Raw genomic sequence first — 19271 nt, 5'->3', positions numbered from 1 at the left:
TCTTTTTACGTCTAGGATGCAGTATGTTCTGTTGGATCAGCATGAAAAAAAATTAAACCCAATTCTTTCCTTTTAGTTAACTGAAAAAAGAATTGTTGACTAAGTTGATTGAATTACTACTGCTGTGTACTGGATCAAATATGGATTGTGGGCAAACAGATAAATGAGAAAGGGGGGGGGGGGGGGTCCTAGCTGCTATTGAGCCCCAAAGACAGAAGAATATACTGTTCATCGTGTGAACCTGGGCCCTCTAGGTCTTCTGGGATTAGATTAAAATTAAAAAGACAAGGATAGCATGTAATAAATAAAAAATCTGAAAGGTTACGCAACTAATTATTACCACCCAATACAATAAAATTATTAAAAGCTCCCAAATATTCAATGGTAAAAAGGCAGTCATGTGACATGTTAGAATTAATTGCTGAAGTCTTGTCATAGGCCTGAATCATGTACCACTGTGGAATATTCTAGAGCTTAAAAGACAGTAGGTAAAATGCAGCTTTTTCCTGGGCTAAGTTGACTTTAGTTTAGTTTACAGCGCTGGCAAGCAAAAGGTGGTCTACAGGCAGTAACATATGTGAATTTCCAAGAAGACATCTAGGGCCCCCCTGACAGCCCAGGGCATACAATAGGTTAGGTACAAGTCTAATTAATGGTGCCAGAAAAAAAAAATGAACTGGTGTCCCCAACAGCAACAGACAAATGGCAACCACCCCAACCTATAAGTAGCTTTTGCAGGAAGGAGCACATGGAAGGGCAACGCACATCAAACAAAAATTCCCAGCTCACTTACCAGCTAGCTTGCAAACAAAAAATGTACCCTGTATAACAGTTCACTTTAAAAACAAGGGGTTGAGAGATAGGCATCATGTCTGGTGGTCTTGCCTGAAGGTCTGACGTTTTTGGATCAGAATATTCAACCTGATCTACTCAGTGACAGAACAAAATATACCCAGAGAGGCCAAAACAGGGTTGTTTACTGACCTATCGGAGGCGATCTCCAGACATCTATAATCTCTCTTATTTTTTATTCTCCTAGCGGCTAAAATAACCATAGCCCGTGTATGGAAAACACCTGTAATTAATGTTACCTTGGTAAAACACAAGGTGTCCTGTATCACGATCAACGAAAAACTGGTCAGTATAAGACAAGATAGGCAAGCTAGGTTTGAGAAAGTTTGGAAACCCTGGATTGCTTATCTTCAAGCTCCCTGAAAGCTGGGTTGTTTTTTCAGAGAGGCCGGGACCCGGGGGACCCATCCCATTCCTTGACACTCTGTTCTACTCTACCCAATTTCTTATTTCTTCCCCCTTTTTTTTGGTTCTGGTCATGTTTATGTTTGTTTTTTCCGCTCCATCATTTTTTTTAGACAATGGTTCAGCCACACCATAATGATGGAGGGAGGGGTGGGGGAGGGGGGACTTTTTGGTTTTGAGGGATGCTATCAGGAGACAAGGAAGCCCCTCGGGCCAGAATATAACCTTTCTTAATGGGTTTTGTTATTACTTATATGATAAGAGCCAACAAGCACAATATATATTGCATCCTTGTTTCAACAATCTTCTGATGAATATTTGGGCATAATGTTCTGTATGCTGTTTTTAAAAAGTAATAAAAACTATTAAAACAAAAACAAGGGGTTTAGTTGCACACATTTGCAAACATATGTGTAAGCCACAGTGGCCACATCAAGGCACCCCAGTATACAGCGATCTTAACTATCATTTTGAGAGTCTAACAAAGACTCTCAAAAATAAAGAATTAGGACAGCGGTACACTGGGGTGCCTTGACATGGCCACTGCGGGTTACAAATAGGTTTGCAAATGTGTATGACTAAACTCCTTGTTTTTAAAGTGGACTGTTAGATAGGGTCGATTTTGTTTTCTTGCAGCCTAGCTGGTAAGTGAGCTGGGAATTTTTCTCTAACCACAATAACAGTTTCTACATTTACTCCATATACCATGGAGGGACTGTGCTTTGCATTGATTGTAACACCTCTAAAATTTAAAGGTGCCACAACACTGGACACGTAAATAAAATATGTTGTGCTTAGAAGGGTAATTCCACAACAAAAACCCTTGTTTGCCATACAGCAGTCAGACAAACGGTATTTGAAATGTCGTGCAAAACTTTATATGAGCCCATGCTAGCTGACTGGTTTTGTCACTTTTATCTGCTTGCTTCAGTACACTATGACCAGGAACCCATCAAGGACCTCTGACTCTTTTTGACCTTCCTGATCTGTATACTTCTTACAGGTCAGTGACCCCAAGTAGTGAAGCCACGGAATCAGGATAAAAAGGTAGGTAAGCAAGGTTATCAGAAAGAGGTCAGAAATACCAGCGTAAACATCCCTGACAAAAAGCTTACGTTCGGTATTTTGGAACCGTGCATTCTCTGCACTCACACATTCTGTTCAGTGCAGAGTAAATAGACCTCTACAACCAAACAATACATACAGGGCTATGTGAATGCACCTGGTGACACATGAGTGTTCAACAGAGAGTGATAAGAAATGTCAGTGCATACAATAGAGAGATATAAATAAAACACACTCTCTCCAAATACTCAGAAAATCAATGCCTTTGGTTCTCACCCCAGATAAACAGGTGTTGTAGCAAGTATAATTTTAGACACTTCTATATTTTAACACAGACATGAGGGTTAATTTACCAGGTCATTTCCTCTTCATCTTCCTCCTGCCAAAGAAATCTGTGGTTTTCTCGAATGACATCCAAGTCTGTTTTACGTTCTCCTCTGCCAACAGAAAGGGCACATCATGAACAAAGCAGCCAAAAGTATAAACCTGTACAAACACTACTAATAGAGTACTTATAAGAACTCATTCATATCCATTTCTGCTACAGTGAGTGCAGATCCGACTAAAGAGTTAAGCCGCGTACACACGGGCGGATTGTATGGCCTACTTAGTCCGTCATACAATCCGACGGACAGTCCGTCATACTTTCGAATGAACAGACTTGACCACACACGGATAGCCAAACAGTCCGTCGAAAGCTTGCGCGATGACATGTACAGCACGTACGGCGGGACTAGAAATAGGAAGTCCAATACACAGCAATGCAACCTTCCGCCGTGTAAATCCTTTCTGAGCATGCGCCATTCTTAGTCCGTCGAACTAGCCTACTGACGAGCGGATTTTCCGCTGAAACCAAAGTATGACGGACAGAATTTCGAAAATTCCGAAATACTTAGTATGCCAGACTGCACGCTGAAAAAGTCAGCTGAAGCCCACACACGAGCGGAGTGTCCGCTGAAATGTGTTTCGACGGACTAAGTAGGCCATACAGTCCACCCGTGTGTATGCGGCTTTAAACTTAAGGTTGCACCGATACCACTTTTTTAAGACCGAGTACAGGTACCAATACTTGCCAATACTGATAACCGATCATCGCCATGTGACAGTTGCAGTAATATGCAGCACTGATAGGTGACACTTTTTTATTTTATTTTTTATTATTTTTACAAATTTAACAATTATTTTTTTTTTATATAATTTTTTTTGTTATCAGCCCTGTTGGGTGTGGCTTTGGTGACATAGGGGTCTAAACAGATCCCTGGCATCTCCCTTTTGAGACAAGGAAAGGGACTGAGGGCACAGATTCCCCAGTCCCTTTTTCTGCAGCCTCAGCTGCACTGAATATGAATGAAAATGAGACAAAGGTTCCTGTTCATTCATAAAAACTGAAGCATCGTAAACACGGTTTACAATGCTCAGCTATGAATGATCAGTCAGTGATCACTGACTCTGTGCATTCAGAAAAGGAAGGAGCCGGAAAATTACATATATAATCAGCTCCTTCCTCCGCTCTCCATCCTGACAGATATGGTACAAGGGGGGAATGGTGGAGGACGTGGAGAGTCGGAGGAGCATACGGAGGACACTGGGAGCCAGAGGAGGACACAGGGGACAGTCAGGGGTGATCGGTGCGGTGGTGGGGGCAGTTATAAGCACCAATCTCCCAGTATAACTTTCAATAAAGCAGCTCACAGGCAGGGAAGGGAGGAGGAGGAGCGACTGTCAGCTGCTTTATTGAAAGCTTTACAGGGAGATTGGTGCTTATAACTTCCCCCACCGACGCACCGATCATCTGAGAGGCTGCCGGCCCCCCTGCTACGCCGAGGACGCCAGGCCCAGTACAATAGAACTGGCTGCACTAGCCTATCAGCGGCCCTGCCGGGAGGTATTGGGTTAAGCTTCAGAGCATTTGCACGAGTACAACTACTCATGCAAATGCCCGGTATTGGCACTGATAGTTAAAACGTAAAAACGGTCTTCAGAGTATCTTCTGACTTTTTTTTCAAAGTTACCCTGTCATCAGGTGACACACTGCGGGTTGGAATATGTCATTAGAATGTATAAAACTGGCATTTATTCAAGCTCCTATTAGCCTGCTAATTCATCTCCCTAATTGCCCATAATTCTCTTCAACTTCCAACACTTTTGGGAGTGTCCGGGGCATTCTCAACTAGAGATAAGCTTGAGCATCCTCTGAACGCACGTTCTTTCTACTTAATATAAGACAGTCCCATCCCCCAGCTCACTGAAACAGGAGCAGGCTGCAGGATGAGACTCACCTAGCCCACAGCTCATTGGAGTACAAAAACAGCATAAGTTCAGCTATAGATTAGTTTGGAGGATGCCCAAAAGGGAAAAGGTGAGGAGGCAGCATTTTCTCAGCTAAGCACACTCTCCTCCATGCATGCTTGAGCAAAGGGCAGATAGATTCCAGGAAGTAAATGCAATATAAATAATTTGCCCTTACTCAAGAAGGCCACTGCCAGAAATGCTAGGGGGTGTTTTTCAAAGTGATTACTCAACAAAAATAAAGCACGGAAACATGTATAGATGGGGGAGTTTGGTTTGAATATAAAAAATGAATTAAATAGTGTTAGTTTGTGGCGCTCAGATGCAGTGAAGATCCGCTTTAACACAAGCAAAATTTTTAAGTTCTGTGGGTTAAAGTCAAGCCATTTACATACATACTACTTTCATACATTCAAAACATATATACAGTCTGCAAAATGTTAAAAAGTATTTAATTTGGCTGCTACAGGAAGTGTAGATATAAAAATGCATACACTATAGTTGTTACATAGATGAATGGACTTACTTTGAAAGTTTGAAGTCTTCCAGTTTTCCTCCATAATACAATATATAATCATTCACAAACTTTTGATGTCTGGCAAACTGCAATGTTTGTAGTTAATTTAATTAACAATGTTTTCATTCAGTTTATCTGGGAGACAAATAGCACTACATTGGAGTAATCAACAGATAGATGAGATAACCCATGAATATTCTAGAAGCTAGATTTCTCTTTGTGCTATAAAAAATAAAGAAAATATATCTATTCAAGCCCATTTGGGAACTATAAACTAGCATAATGGTTTTCCATTTCAAGATTGACTGATATATTGATTTATGTGTAGAGACAATTGGTCTGCACTATGCATGGCTATAGCTGCCTGAGCACACAAACTTTAATGGGGAAAAGGGCACCCAAGAGGCTCTGTATCTTTGACGAGAGTTTAAACAAGGCAGTAAGAGGGCAAGAATCATTTGAAGAGCCCATTGACTCAGGTTAGGCTGCTCACAACAGGTAAGGCTACTACTCCCTACTGTGGGTACTCCAGCAGGTTACTTGGAAAAGACGTGCATATATGTTAGGAGCACCAGACCAAAAAATAAGATTCCTGGCCAGCAGTATCTGCATCAGCAATCAAAATAACTTTGTCCACAAAATGGAATTTGCAACCAGAGATTTCCATTTAAATAAAGTTGTGCCACTGGAAAGAATGACTGTCCCAGTGATGCTTTGGGCTTCTTTCACATTTGCGAATGGGGCCATTTGTGATGACTTCCGCCGGGTTCCTTGTGATTAGATGTGGACATGAACCCTTATTAAAAGCAATGGGAGCTGGACGGTACCTTCAGCTATTGGTGAGCGTTTGCATGTAATTGCTCATGCAGCAATAGCCTATGGATGAATGTCCCTGGATGCCCATGCAGCAATAAACTGCAGATGATCCAACCCTGGACAATTATCTACTGATTATCAACCCTGGATGCAGACAGTCTGCATTCAGGGACAATCATCCACAGGTTATCACTGCATGAGGTTATCACATGTGAACGGCCACCAATAGCTGCAGGCTCCCATTGCTTTTAATGGGGCTTCAGACATGTAGCTAATCACAGGGTAGCCCGCTAAGTCTGTTGCAGGTAATTACATGTGGCCCTATTTGCAAGTGCACATGGATCCTTAAGGGTGTCATGATATAAGGTGGTATACAGTATACTTAAATGTATATTAAAGTGATTGTAAATTCTTGCTTTTTTAAAAAAAATATTTTTTATAAAAGTTATACTTGCCTGCTATGTGCAGTGGATTTTCAAAGGGCAGCCACAATCCTCCACTTCTTAGGTCCCTATTCTGTGCTCCTGGCCCCTCCCTCCTGTCGAGTGCCCCCAAAGCAAGAAGCTTTGTATGGGGGCATCTGAGCCGAATCACGTCTCCCTGTGTCCATTCAGACGCAGAGTTACGTGTTTGGCCCCGCCCCTCTCTCTCCTGATTGGCTGACTTTGATTGACAGCAGTGGGTGCCAATGGTGTCGCTACTGTGTCTCAGCCAATCAGGAGGGAGCATCCTGGTTGGCCGTGGGATTCGTGGACATAGCTGGACAGAGATGGGGCTCAGGTAAGTATTAGGGGCGTTGCTACACAACAAAGGTTTTTTATCTTAATGCATTAAGATAAAAACCGTCTGTCTTTACAGCCTCTTTAAATACAGTTAAATCAGTGATATTTGTTTTTTGATTTTTAAAGGTAATACATTTAAACCACTTTGTAGAGATCTGTTTTCACTTCGGCATATAAAAGTCTATGTCTGTCAATTAGCGTAAAAAACAAAAAAAAACAAAAACAAAAAAAAAAACTCCATTGTGATTCAAAAGTTCTATGACCGTAAAACATAAAAAACATCCAAGAGGGTGAATACTTTCTATAGGAAGCATAAATTTTTTGGTTTAGTATTTTTAGGGTTATTTTTTTTCACCAATAAAGAATGGAAAAACATTGACCTCTGACCTTAAAGTGAACCTGTGCCTTACCTATACACAGAGCAAAGAAACCGGTCCACTTTAAATTGACCCTCCCCATATACAACACACACTTACTTTTCGTTTGTTACCTTGCCACCAACTGGATAAGCCCACGCAAGATGTGATGTTGAGCTTTAGCTTACACAGATCAATATTAAAGAAAGGAAGCGCCTCCAAAACCCCCCCCCTTCCTGTTGTTGTTTTTTTAGCTCACACAGGGCTATGGACTCCCTGCGTGACATTGCTGACTATTAACTGAATGAGCAAAGAACAGATTTACATTACCCAACTCTTTGGTGGACCCATGACCCACAAGCTGAATGAAAGAAAAATCAACTAAATCTCTCATGCACCATAACAGCGTGAATGGAGAAATCTCCACTGCTGGCTATTCTATTTAGACAGCTGTTACTACCTTAATATATTGTGCTGTTGAGCAGTGACTGCATGTGAAAGGATTTAGTCACACCGGGGTTAATTTACTAAAGATGGGAGAGTGCAAAATCTGGTGCAGCTCTGCATAGAGACCAATCAGGTTCCGGGTTTGTTGTCAAACTTTAATTAAACAAGCTGAAGTTAGAAGCTGATTGGCTACCATGCACGGCTGCATCAGATCATCACTCTCCAGTTTTAGTAAATCTCCCCGTTTGACCAAAAATGTTACTCCCAGCTCACTTGATTTTGTAGGTTTTTAGCCTACAGGGATTCTCTGTTAAGCAAGACAGAAAGCTGGATGAACCCTCTGAACTTTCTCTTTTTTTTTTTATTAAAAAAATTTGAGATTTGCCAAAAGCAGCTTGTTTATTTGGATGTGAAGATGAAGAACGGTTATCTGAGCCTAGGCCTTTGGTGAGCTCATCATGCTCTGGACAACATTATTTAATAACAGGATATGATGTCATCTTTATTTTACAAATTCAGAACACATTTTATGGCTATTTTTACATTTCATATTGCTAAAAAAATAAATTACAACTGCTTTCAGGATTCAAACCGGCAAAAAAGTTCAAATACTAAAAGCAAAATAAGTTATAGTTGGCCTTTATAAAACAGACATATAAAAGCTACCATGCCAAGGGGTTTGAAGTCAATAGTAGTAAAAAGAAAAAAAAAAGTGTATTAGGTTTGTGGGGTAGCCCAGGATTCAAATTCTGGTTTTCTATGCTATTACTATACGATCAATACTTTTCTGCATTGAAAAAAATAAATAAAAAAATAAAAACAAACAAGCAAATTTTCAATCGGATGAAGGTCTGAGCCATTCCAAAACTCTTCTTCTGGTGAAGCCATTTGGATGTATGCTTTGGATCGTTGTCATGCTGTAAGATGAAGCTCCTCTTTATGTTCAGCTTTCTAGCAGAAGCCTGAAGCTTTTGTGCCAATATTATCTGGTATTTGGAAATGTTCATAATTCCCTTTACCTTGACTAAGGCCCCTGTTTCAGCTGAAGAAAAACAGCCCCAAAGCACGATGCTGCCACCACCATGCTTCACGGTGTATATGGTGTTCTTTTGGTGTTGTGCAGTGCTGTTTTTGCTCCAAAGATATCTTTTGGAATTATGGTCAAAAAGTTCAATCTTGGTTTCATCAGACTACAACATATTTTCCCACATGCTTTTTGGAGACTTTAGATGTGTTTTTGCAAAATTTAGCCGGGTTTGGATGCTTTTCTTTGAAAGAAAAGGCTTCCGTCTTGCCACTCTACCCCATAGCCCAGACATATGAAGAATACGGGAGATTGTTGTCACATTTACCACACAGCCAGTACTTGCCAGATATTCCTGAAGCTCATTTAATGTTACTGTAGGCCTCTTAGCAGCCTCCCTGACCATTTTTTTCTTGTCTTTTCATGAATTTTGGATGAACGTCCAGTTCTTGGTAATGTCACTGTTGTGCCATATTTTCTCCACTTGATGATGACTGTCTTTACTGTGTTCCATGGTATATCTAATGCCTTGGAAAATCTTTTGTACCCTTCTCCTGACTGATGCCTTTTAACCACTTTCAGACCGGACCATTTTGCTGGTAAATGACCAGAGGTCTTTTTACAATTTGGCACTGCGCTGCTTTAACTGGTAATTGCGCGGTCATGCAATGTTGTACCCAAACAAAATTTGCGTCCTTTTCTTCCCACAAATAGAGCTTTCTTTTGATGGTATTTGATTGCCTCTGCGATTTTTATTTTTTGCGATATAAACGTAAAAAGACCGCAAATTTTGAAAAAAAATGATATTTTCTACTTTTTGTTATTAGAAAAATCCAATAAACTCAATTTTAGTCATACATTTAGGCCAAAATGTATTCAGCCACATGTCTTTGGTAAAAAAAAAGTCAATAATTGTATATTTATTGGTTTGCGCAAAAGTTGTCACATCTACAAACTAAGGTACGTTTTCTGGAATTTACGCAGCTTTTAGTTTACGACTGCCTATCTCATTTCTTGAGGTGCTAAAATGGCAGGGCAGTACAAAACCCCCCCAAATGACCCCATTTTGGAAAGTAGACACCCTAAGGAAATTGATAAGTGGCATGTTGAGCCCATTGAATATTTTATTTTTTTGCCTCAAGCGATTGAATAATGACAAAAAATAATTTTTTTTTTTTTTTTTACACAAAGTTGTCACTAAATGATATATTGCTCACACATGCTATGGGCATATGTGAAATGACACCCCAAAATAAATTCTGCTGCTTCTCCTGAGTACGGGGATACCACATATGTGGGACTTTTTGGGAGCCTAGCCGCGTACGGGGCCCCGAAAACCAAGCACCGCCTTCAGGCTTTCTAAGGGCGTAAATGTTTGATTTCACTTCTCACTACCTATTACAGTTTTGAAGGCCGTAAAATGCCAAGATGGCACAAAACCCCCACAAATGACCCCATTTTAGAAAGTAGACACCCCAAGCTATTTGCTGAGAGGCATTTTGAGTCCATGGAATATTTTATATTTTGCCACAAGTTGCGGGAAAATTACAAACTTTAATTTTTTTTTATTTTTTTTTCACAAAGTTGTCACTAAATGATATATTGCTCACACATGCTATGGGCATATGTGAAATGACACCCCAAAATAAATTCTGCTGCTTCTCCTGAGTACGGGGATACCACATATGTGGGACTTTTTGGGAGCCTAGCCGCGTACGGGGCCCCGAAAACCAAGAACCGCCTTCAGGTTTTCTAAGGGCGTAAATATTTGACTTCACTCCTCACTACCTATTACAGTTTTGAAGGCCATAAAATGCCAAGATGGCACAAAACCCCCACAAATGACCCCATTTTAGAAAGTAGACACCCCAAGCTATTTGCTGAGAGGCATGTTGAGTCCATGGAATATTTTATATTTTGCCACAAGTTGCGGGAAAATTACAAACTTTTTTTTTTTTTTTCACAAAGTTGTCACTAAATGATATATTGCTCACGCATGCCATGGGCATATGTGAAATGACACCCCAAAATAAATTCTGCTGCTTCTCCTGAGTACGGGGATACCACATATGTGGGACTTTTTGGGAGCCTAGCCGCGTACGGGGCCCCCGAAAACCAAGCACTGCCTTCAGGATTTCTAAGGGCGTTACAGTTTTGAAAGCCATAAAATGCCAAGATGGCACAAACCCCCCCCCAAATGACCCCATTTTGGAAAGTAGACACCCCTAAATTTAGGGGTACACTAGTGAGACTAGGTAATAAATGGCGGGTGCCCTGAAACTATAAAAAAAAAATAACTAACCAACCAGCGTCACCTGTAACAGTTATATGGTGATCACTGGTGAAAGGGTTAACTAGGGGGCAATCAGGGGGCTTTATGCGGTAGTATATGGGGGTCCCTGGCGCTATAAAAAGCTGCGGCGAACCTAAATACCTACCTGCCTAACTAGCGTCACCTGTGACACTAATGCAGCGATCAGAAAAATGATCGCTTATTAGGCTGGGTTCACACTGGAGCGATGCGGGAACGCCACGAATCCGTGGCGGGTTCCCGCATCGCATGCCTCCCGGCGGCAGTTCACACTGCCCTATGCGAACTGCTGGGAGTGTCAGTGAAATGTTAATGACACCCCCAGATCAGTTCGCATATCGCAGTGCGATCTGCAAACTCAGATCGCATGGTGTGAACACCCATGCGATCCGATTCTGCTGCGGGCCAAAAAAAGGGTCCCGTGCGAATTTGCGGCGGGTGCGACACGAATTCAGCCATACTATCTGTATGGCTGAACTCGAATCGCACAGAGATCGGATGTGATTTGCACTGCAGTGCGGTGCGAATCACATTCGTTCTCATAAACCGCTGCAATGTGAACCCAGCCTTAGTGACACTGGCGACAGGGGGTGATTACGGGGTTAAACCTTTATTGGGGGGTTAGGGGGGCACATTAGAACTAAAGGGGGCTAACCCTAACTGCCCTAACAGTTATTACAGTCACAAATGACACCAATGCAAAAAAAAAAAAAAGCAATTGGTGTCACTGTGACTGGGGGGGCAGGGGTAATTGGGGGGTGATCGGGGGGTAAAGGGGGGGTGTGAGTGTGCCTGGCATGTTCTACTGTGTAGTGTAGTGCTTGTGCAACTCACCGATGCTCTCTCCTCGGTGCCGGAACGAAAAATACCAACACGGAGGAGAGAATACATCACTTCCTCTCCTGTGTTTACATTACAGGAGAGGAAGTGATGTCACCGGACAATTTCATTCGTCGGGAGCGATCGCGAGGGGGTGGCCATGAATGAATGGCCGCCCCCTCGTCCGGGATCGCTCTCGAACGAATACCGACCGCCGCAGGCACCGGGCGGGGGCCCGATCGGGCCCCCGACCCGCGGGCAGGCAAGGACGTACATGTAAGCCCTTATGCCTGCCCGTGCCATTCTGTCGACGTACATCGTCGTGCGGCGGTCGGCAAGTGGTTAAACACAAAATCCCTCTGATGCTTTGGAAGCTCTCTGCAGACCATGGCTTTTGCTGTAGGATGCGACTAAGAATATGTCAAGAAAGACCTACTAGAACAGCTGAACTTTAAACAATGGCAGGTGTTTACCGACTCCTATTTAACATGAGTTTGAATGCGATTGCTTAATTCTGAACACAGCTACATCCCCCAGTTATAAGAGGGTGTGCACACTTATGCAAACATGTTATTTTAGTTTTGCATTTTTACTTTCCTCCCCTAAAAGATTTCAGTTTGTTTTTCAATTGAAGTTGTACAGTTTATAGGTCACATAGGTGGAAAAAGTTCTGAAATGATTTATCTTTGTCTCATTTATTTTTACATCACAGAAACCTGACATTTTAAATAGGGATGTGAAGACTTTATTTCTATATAATACACACACACACACACACACACACACACACACACACACACACACACACACACACACACTCTCACAAAAGTGAGTACACCCCTTACATTTTTTTAAATATTTCAACACACAGCCATTAATGTCTAAACCACTGGCAACAAAAAGTGAGTACACCCCAAGTGAAAAAGTCCAAATTGGGCCCAATTAGCCATTTTCCCTCCCTGGTGTCATGTGACTCGTTAGTGTTAAAGGTCTCAGGTGTGAATGGGGAGCAGGTGTGTTAAATTTTGTGTTATCACTCTCACTCTCTCATACTGGTCACTCTAAGTTCAACATGGCACCTCACGGCAAAGAACTGTCTGATGATCTGAAAAAAGAATTGTTGCTCTACATAAAGAAGGTCTAGGCTATAAGAAAATTTCCAAGACCCTGAAACGGAGCTGCAGCACGATGACCAAGACCATACAGCGGTTTAACAGGACTCAGAGCAGGCCTCGCTCTTATGGACCAAAAAAGTTGAGTGCACATGCTCTGCATCATATCCAGAGGTTGTCTGTGGGAAATAGACATATGAGTGCTGCCAGCATTGCTGCAGAGGTTGAAGGGATGGGGGGGGGGGGGGGTCAGCTTGTCAGTGTTCAGACCATTGTTCTGCATGGCTGTCATCCCAGAAGGAAACCTCTTCTAAAGATGATGCACAAGAAAGCCCGCAAACACTTTGCTGAAGACAAGTAGACCAAGGACATTAATTACTGAAAACATGTCCTGTGGTTGGATGAGACCAAGATAAATGTATTTGGTTCAGATGGTGTCAAGCGTGTGTGGCAGCAAACAGGTGAGGAGTACAAACACAAGTGTGTCTTGCATACATTCAAGCATGGTGGTGGGGCTGCATGAGTGCTGCTGACACTGGGAAGCTACAGTTATTGAGGGAACCATGAATGCCAACATGTACTGTGACATACTGAAGCAGAGCATGATCCCCTCCCTTTGGAGACTGGGCCACAGGGCAGTATTCCAACATGATAATGACCCCAAACACACCTCCAAGATGACTACAGCATTGCTAAAGAAGCTGAGGGTAAAGGTGATGCACTGGCCAAGTATGTCTCCAGACCTAAACCCTATTGAGCATCTGTGGGGCATCCTCAAAGGGAAGGTGGACTAGTGCAAAGTCTCTAACATCCACCAGCTCTGTACAGTCGTCACGGAGGAATGGAAGAGGACTCCAGTGGCAACCTGTGAAGCTCTGGTGAACTCCATGACCAAGAGGGTTAAGGCAGTGCTGGAAAATAATGGTTTTTGACATTTTCACTTAGGGGTGTTCTCACTTTTGTTGCCAGCGGTTTAGACATTAATGGCTGTGTGTTGAGTTATTTTGAGGGGACAGCAAATTTACAGCGTTATACAAGCTGTACACTCACTACTTTACTTTGTAGCAAAGTGTGATAGAGATTAGATAGAGATAGAGTCTATCGCCATCCAAATTCTCTTTTGTTTGTTTGCTTACTATACAAGACATTTTTCTAAATTCCTGAAATGTTAATATACGTGCAGTTTGTTCTCTCTACATTTTGAAAAGGGTATTCCAGGATAAACAACAATTACATTTAATGTCACAACACAGCCAGTGGAGGGTTTAATGATGGCCCTGGAACTAATAATTACTTGACTGGTTAGGAAGGCAGACAAAAGGATACGGCATCCATTGATATTAGATGAAATCGCCGATTTCGCGCCTCCTCCCTGTGTTTGTGGAAAGCAAAATACATGTTAGTCTATACAGTGCTGCCGGTTATTACGGAATTAGATAAAGATAATACCATGGTGTTCTATACCTGTCCCATTCCTCTGCTGCAACCCGCTTGTGTGCCACCTTCCCATGTTTCTCTTTCTGGAATGGCTTCTTAACCAAAGCTTCATCTTCTTTACTGCTGTAGTGGCACAAATGGGAAGAAGTTAGTACAGGATTATTTATGTGCCAAGGTCAAAATGTAAAAACCTGCCATGGCACTTGACAGATATTACAGATTACAGAAAAGTATAGAAGAATACAAATTTTCTTTCTTTAAGCCTAGCCACAGGTGGGAAGATGTATGCACTGAAAAATGTCCCTCTTCCTTCTGCCACTCCCCTGAAAAAAAAGAGTTTTGGCAAGGCTACACACAGGAAAAAAAAAAAAGAGCAAAACAATGTTTAAATACAGATTAAAGTCCCATTTTGAAAGGTGGCAATTATTTCCTCTACGTGTATTGCTGAGATGTAAAACAAAAACAAAAGAAAAATCCGAGTTCAACTTGCCAGCCAGCTTGCAACAAACCGAATTGTCCTGTCTAACAGTTCACGTTAAAAACAGGGGTTTCGTTTGCACACATTTGCAAATAAATGCGTAAGCTGCAGAGGCCACGATAAAGGCACCCTAGTATTATCTGTAGTTCTAACACTCTAACTTTTTTTTTTTCTAAAGTCGCCCCTTCCATGTGCTCCTTGCTTCTAAGGCCAGTTAGTTATAGGTTGGGGCAGTTGTTGTTTGAACTGCAGTATTGCGAAGATGGCCTGATTCTCCTCCTTGGGCCCTTGTCTTGGGGTCTGTATTATAATTTAAATTTACTGATTATTATTATCATCTGTAAAATCAAACTTTCCAAACTCAAAAACAGTCACAGGCATGGGAAATCAACAACCCGCATATTGTAAGATTGGATAATCTTAGTGGATTCTCACACTGAGCAATGGTGAATATTAATATCCCATGTACAGTGACCAATTTAAGGATTAATTTTACCTTGACGTTCAAGGGCAATCTCTACCAATCAACATCTAGTAGTGTAAGTGGACAGGGGGATTTACACATCCTATGTTTAATTTTAGACAGTTCTATACACAAGTAAGGACCTCTCCAGTACAATATCTATATTTTCATACCAAATTACACCACAGTTTACATTTTGACTTCACACATACCATTCAGGGATAAATATATAAATACAATCACTTGATCTGCATCATTTTAAAAATCCAGCACAAGACATTAAAAAGTTGCAGCATGATAGATAGATAGATAGATAGATATAGATATAGAGATAGATATAGATATATATTAACCAAACCCTATTTAAAAGAACTACTTCGGGCAGACATAGGAGCAGCTGCAGATGTCGGCTGAAGGTTTAACACAGGTATGTACTCTTAGTGGTTACTAAGCTGGTATATCTGCATTATTTGAGTGATTGCATGGTTGGAAATAATAGGACCCTATGGTTCCACTCCTATAAGCTCTATTCCACCTCCAGGGGTAAGAGGACAATTTACCTTTGCAGAGAACTGAAGCACATCCCATAATACCCCATGGGAAATAAGAGAGGAATCTTCAGTCCTCATATGAAGAGTTGTAAGCCTGGGTTTACACTGGTACGGCACGACAGTCGTACGGCTGTGGATCCGACTTTGCCCTGCGACTTGAAGTCCGACTTCCATCGGACTTCAATAAACGGGATCAGACTTTATCAGGCCCTTTGTGTCTGGTATGAATCTTTAGGGGAAACCCCACACCAAATAACCTATGGGTCTTGTATGGATTTCAAGGGGAACCCCACGCCATGGCATGATGGGGCAGTGATGTCACAAGGGGATGGGGCCTCCAGATAACATCACTGGGTGGCCACGCCCCATGGCCATATAAGTAATGGCACACAGCGGCCCTAGCATTACAGCGGGAGTGAGCCTTGGTTGAAGATGGGAAGGAGAACAGAGAGAGACAACAGCGGAGAGAAGAGAACCCGCAGAGTGAGAAGACAGCGGAGAGAGGAGAACCAGCAGAGGGAGAAGACATCAGCAGAGGGAGAAAAACCGGAGGAAGAGGTTATCAGCAGAGGAAGAACCGGAGGATAAAGAAAATCGCTGGAGGGAGAAAAAATAAAATAAAAAATCAGAAGGAGGAGGAGACGCCGGAGCAGCTTTAATAAAATTACTTTGTCAAAAACCTGTGTACTGTTTCTATTTTTGCCACTTTTATTTTTTTTGGTGAATGGGTAGGGGTACAATGTACCCCATACTCACATAGGGTGGGGGGCCGGGATCTGGGGGCTGACTTGTTAAAGAGGGCTTCCAGATTCCGATAAGTCCCCCCGCAGACCCCGACAACCAACGGCCAGGGTTGTCGGGAAGAGGCCCTTGTCCCCATCAACATGTTGATGACATGTTACTTAGTAGGTGAGGTTGAAAAAAGACACAAGTCCAAACTATGTGTGCGATTATATGTCAGGTGCTTATCTAATAGTTTTTTGAAAAATATTGAGGCCAACTATTGGTTTGGCAAGAACGATTCTTCACAAATCCATGCCGATTACTGCTAATGATACTGTTTTCATTACTAAAATCTTGTATATAGTGCTTTATTATCCCCTCCAAGAGCTTGCATATTATTGATGTTAGGCTAACTGGTCTGTAATTCCCAGGGATGTATTTTGCCCCTTTTTTAAATACTGATGCTACATTGGCTTTTCTCCAATCCACTGGTACCATTCCAGTCAGTAGACTGTCAGAAAAAATTAGGAACAATGGTCTGGCAATTATTTGACCCAAGTACCCTCGGGTGCAAGACACCTGGTCCTGGCGATTTATTAATGTTCAGTTTCCCCAGTCTATTTCTAATTCGGTCCTCTGTTAGCCATGGGGGTGCTTTCTGTGTCATGAGGACAAACACTGTCGTTTTGGTTACTTAAGCCCCCTTCCCCCCCGATTCCCCTCGTGAAGACAGAGGGGAAGGATAAATTCAATACCTTCGCCATCTCCCCATCTCTTGTAACCAGATGTCCTTTCTCATTCTTTATGGGGCCAATTTTGTCTGTCCTCCCTTTTTTACTGTTTATATACTTAAAGAATTTCTTGGGATTTTTTTTTGCTCTCCTCTGCTATGTATCTTTTGTGTTCATCTTAACCGCCCTAATTGCATCCTTACATATCTTGTTGCATTCTTTGTAAAGTCTGAATGCTGATGATGATCCCTCAGCCTTGTATTTTTGCTTTTATGTGCCTTTTTACATTGGATTTAAGCCATCCAGGACTTTTGCTTGCTCTTTTAAATTTATTTCCCAATGGGATGCACTGGCTAATGACCTTATTTAATATGCTCTTAAAGCAAACCCATCTCTCTTCTGTGTCCTTTGTTTCTATAATTTTATCCCACTTTATATCTTCTAGTAAGATTCGTAGTTTAGGGAAGTTGCCTCTTTTGAAATTCAGGGTTTTTGTGTTCCCCTTATGTTTCCTATTTGTGTGATTTATACCGAAGCCAATTGATCTGTGATTGTTATTTCCTAAACTGCCCTGTATGGTTGGGGGGGGGGGGGGGGGGCTCGCTCATCACTACCCCCTGTTTCCTGACCTGCATGCTCGGATAAGGGCCTGGTATGGATTGGGGGGGGGGAACGCTATGCCTTTTTTTTTTCTATTTGTGGCGTGGGGTTCCCCTTCAAGATCAGAGCACAAGTCGCAAGCCAAAGTTAGATCAGTAAAGATGGTGAACTGACTTTGAGCTGACTTCAATTAACTTAAGCAAGATCAAAGTCGTGCAGCAACCCTTTTCCAAGTCGGACCCAATGTGTCGGGCTAGTCAAGTCAGCTCTCATAGGGAACCATTTTTACACACCATGCGACTTGTGCTCCCCATGTTCGAGCGTTTGTTGTACCAGTGTGAACCCATCCTAAATCGGGATTTAGTTTGGTATTCTCGTAATTTAATCGTAATTTGTTTAATATTTGGCATACAGAGCTACCATTGTAAATATCATTTTTAGCAGGGGTTGGCTGTGATCTTAAAGGGTTCCTCTAGAGCAGCCTCTCTGAATCTTCTTACCCCAAAAGAAACCTTGAAAAAAAATGTTCCATTCTAAGGGAGCCCCTGCTAAAACCAATTCATCAGGGGACAGTAGGAAGAATGGCAAAACTACAAAACAGTTAAAAAGGTCACTGATGCCATAGCACTATCTCTGCCAAAGTATGTTGGTCCCAGAACTATGCAGATACCACCAAATGGGAGGTCAATTAGCCACAGGTCAAAGGACACCCTAAGCAACCGCTAGAGGTTCCACAAAACCCTTGTTTGAGAATGGCTGCTATAAGGTACAAATATTTAGAAAGGTTGGATTAGATCAAAATGATCGGCACACAGCTTTGATGACCACCTTTTATTGTTGCCGATACTAGACTACAAGCCACAGCTTCATATCTGGTATTTTCTCTCCATAATTAGAAAGCAGATTTTAATTTTCTGACTGAATAAACATATTAAATGTAATTGAGGGATACAATAAGCAAAAGTTATTTATGAGGCTTTCAGAGAAGCGAGCTGAAAGATCTCCAAGGTGCATTAGAAACCACAAACCTAATTATAAAATCTTCAGGGACCCGACACTACAAAAGCTCCAAATCACATTCACATAGACAGTTTTTCCTTAAAGGGACCACAGTCCTCTCCCCCTTCATGTTTTCTATGTCCAAGAATATGACTTCAAAATAATTTTGCACAATGTGTTAATTTTACAGTGAAGTGTAATCAAGTCAGCTTACAATACTATCCATTGTGTACTCTTAAAGTATTTTTTTAACCCATATCCAATAATATGTATTTACAGTACTGGTGCCCAACTGTTCAATATTCCCACACAGGTTAGACAATAAAAATTACTCTAGAACTACCAGGGGTGAAATAAATTGTAAACTCTGTATATACACATTATTATTATTTTATTGTGTATGCTTTCTCCAATGCATCCAAAATCCCAACCAATATATTATTAACCAACCATTATACCAACTCTTCTGCCAAATACTCACAAGACTCCGATAA

General features: G+C 41.7%; 1 protein-coding gene across 4 annotated transcripts in view; it reads right to left on the bottom strand.

The window, feature by feature from the left end:
• LOC143930676 (protein FRA10AC1) overlaps positions 1 to 19271 on the bottom strand; it is a 67446-nt gene that overhangs the window by 35530 nt on the left and 12645 nt on the right. For all 4 annotated transcript variants that reach the window (XM_077455189.1, XM_077455191.1, XM_077455190.1 and 1 more), the window contains exons 3-6: positions 14260 to 14355; positions 14122 to 14167; positions 5138 to 5214; positions 2676 to 2759 (exon numbers count right to left, since the gene is read on the bottom strand). In XM_077455189.1, coding sequence (XP_077311315.1) covers positions 2676 to 2759; positions 5138 to 5214; positions 14122 to 14167; positions 14260 to 14355 — 303 coding nt within the window. The remainder of the gene's footprint in view (positions 1 to 2675; positions 2760 to 5137; positions 5215 to 14121; positions 14168 to 14259; positions 14356 to 19271) is intronic.

Source organism: Lithobates pipiens, unplaced genomic scaffold (genome assembly GCF_037356315.1).
Source record: "Lithobates pipiens isolate NorthernLeopardFrog02 unplaced genomic scaffold, aLitPip1_a1.2 Scaffold_25, whole genome shotgun sequence".
Classification (NCBI taxonomy): domain Eukaryota; kingdom Metazoa; phylum Chordata; class Amphibia; order Anura; family Ranidae; genus Lithobates; species Lithobates pipiens.
The sequence above is the reverse complement of the archived record's forward strand: the minus strand, read 5'-3'. Positions and strand labels throughout refer to the sequence as shown.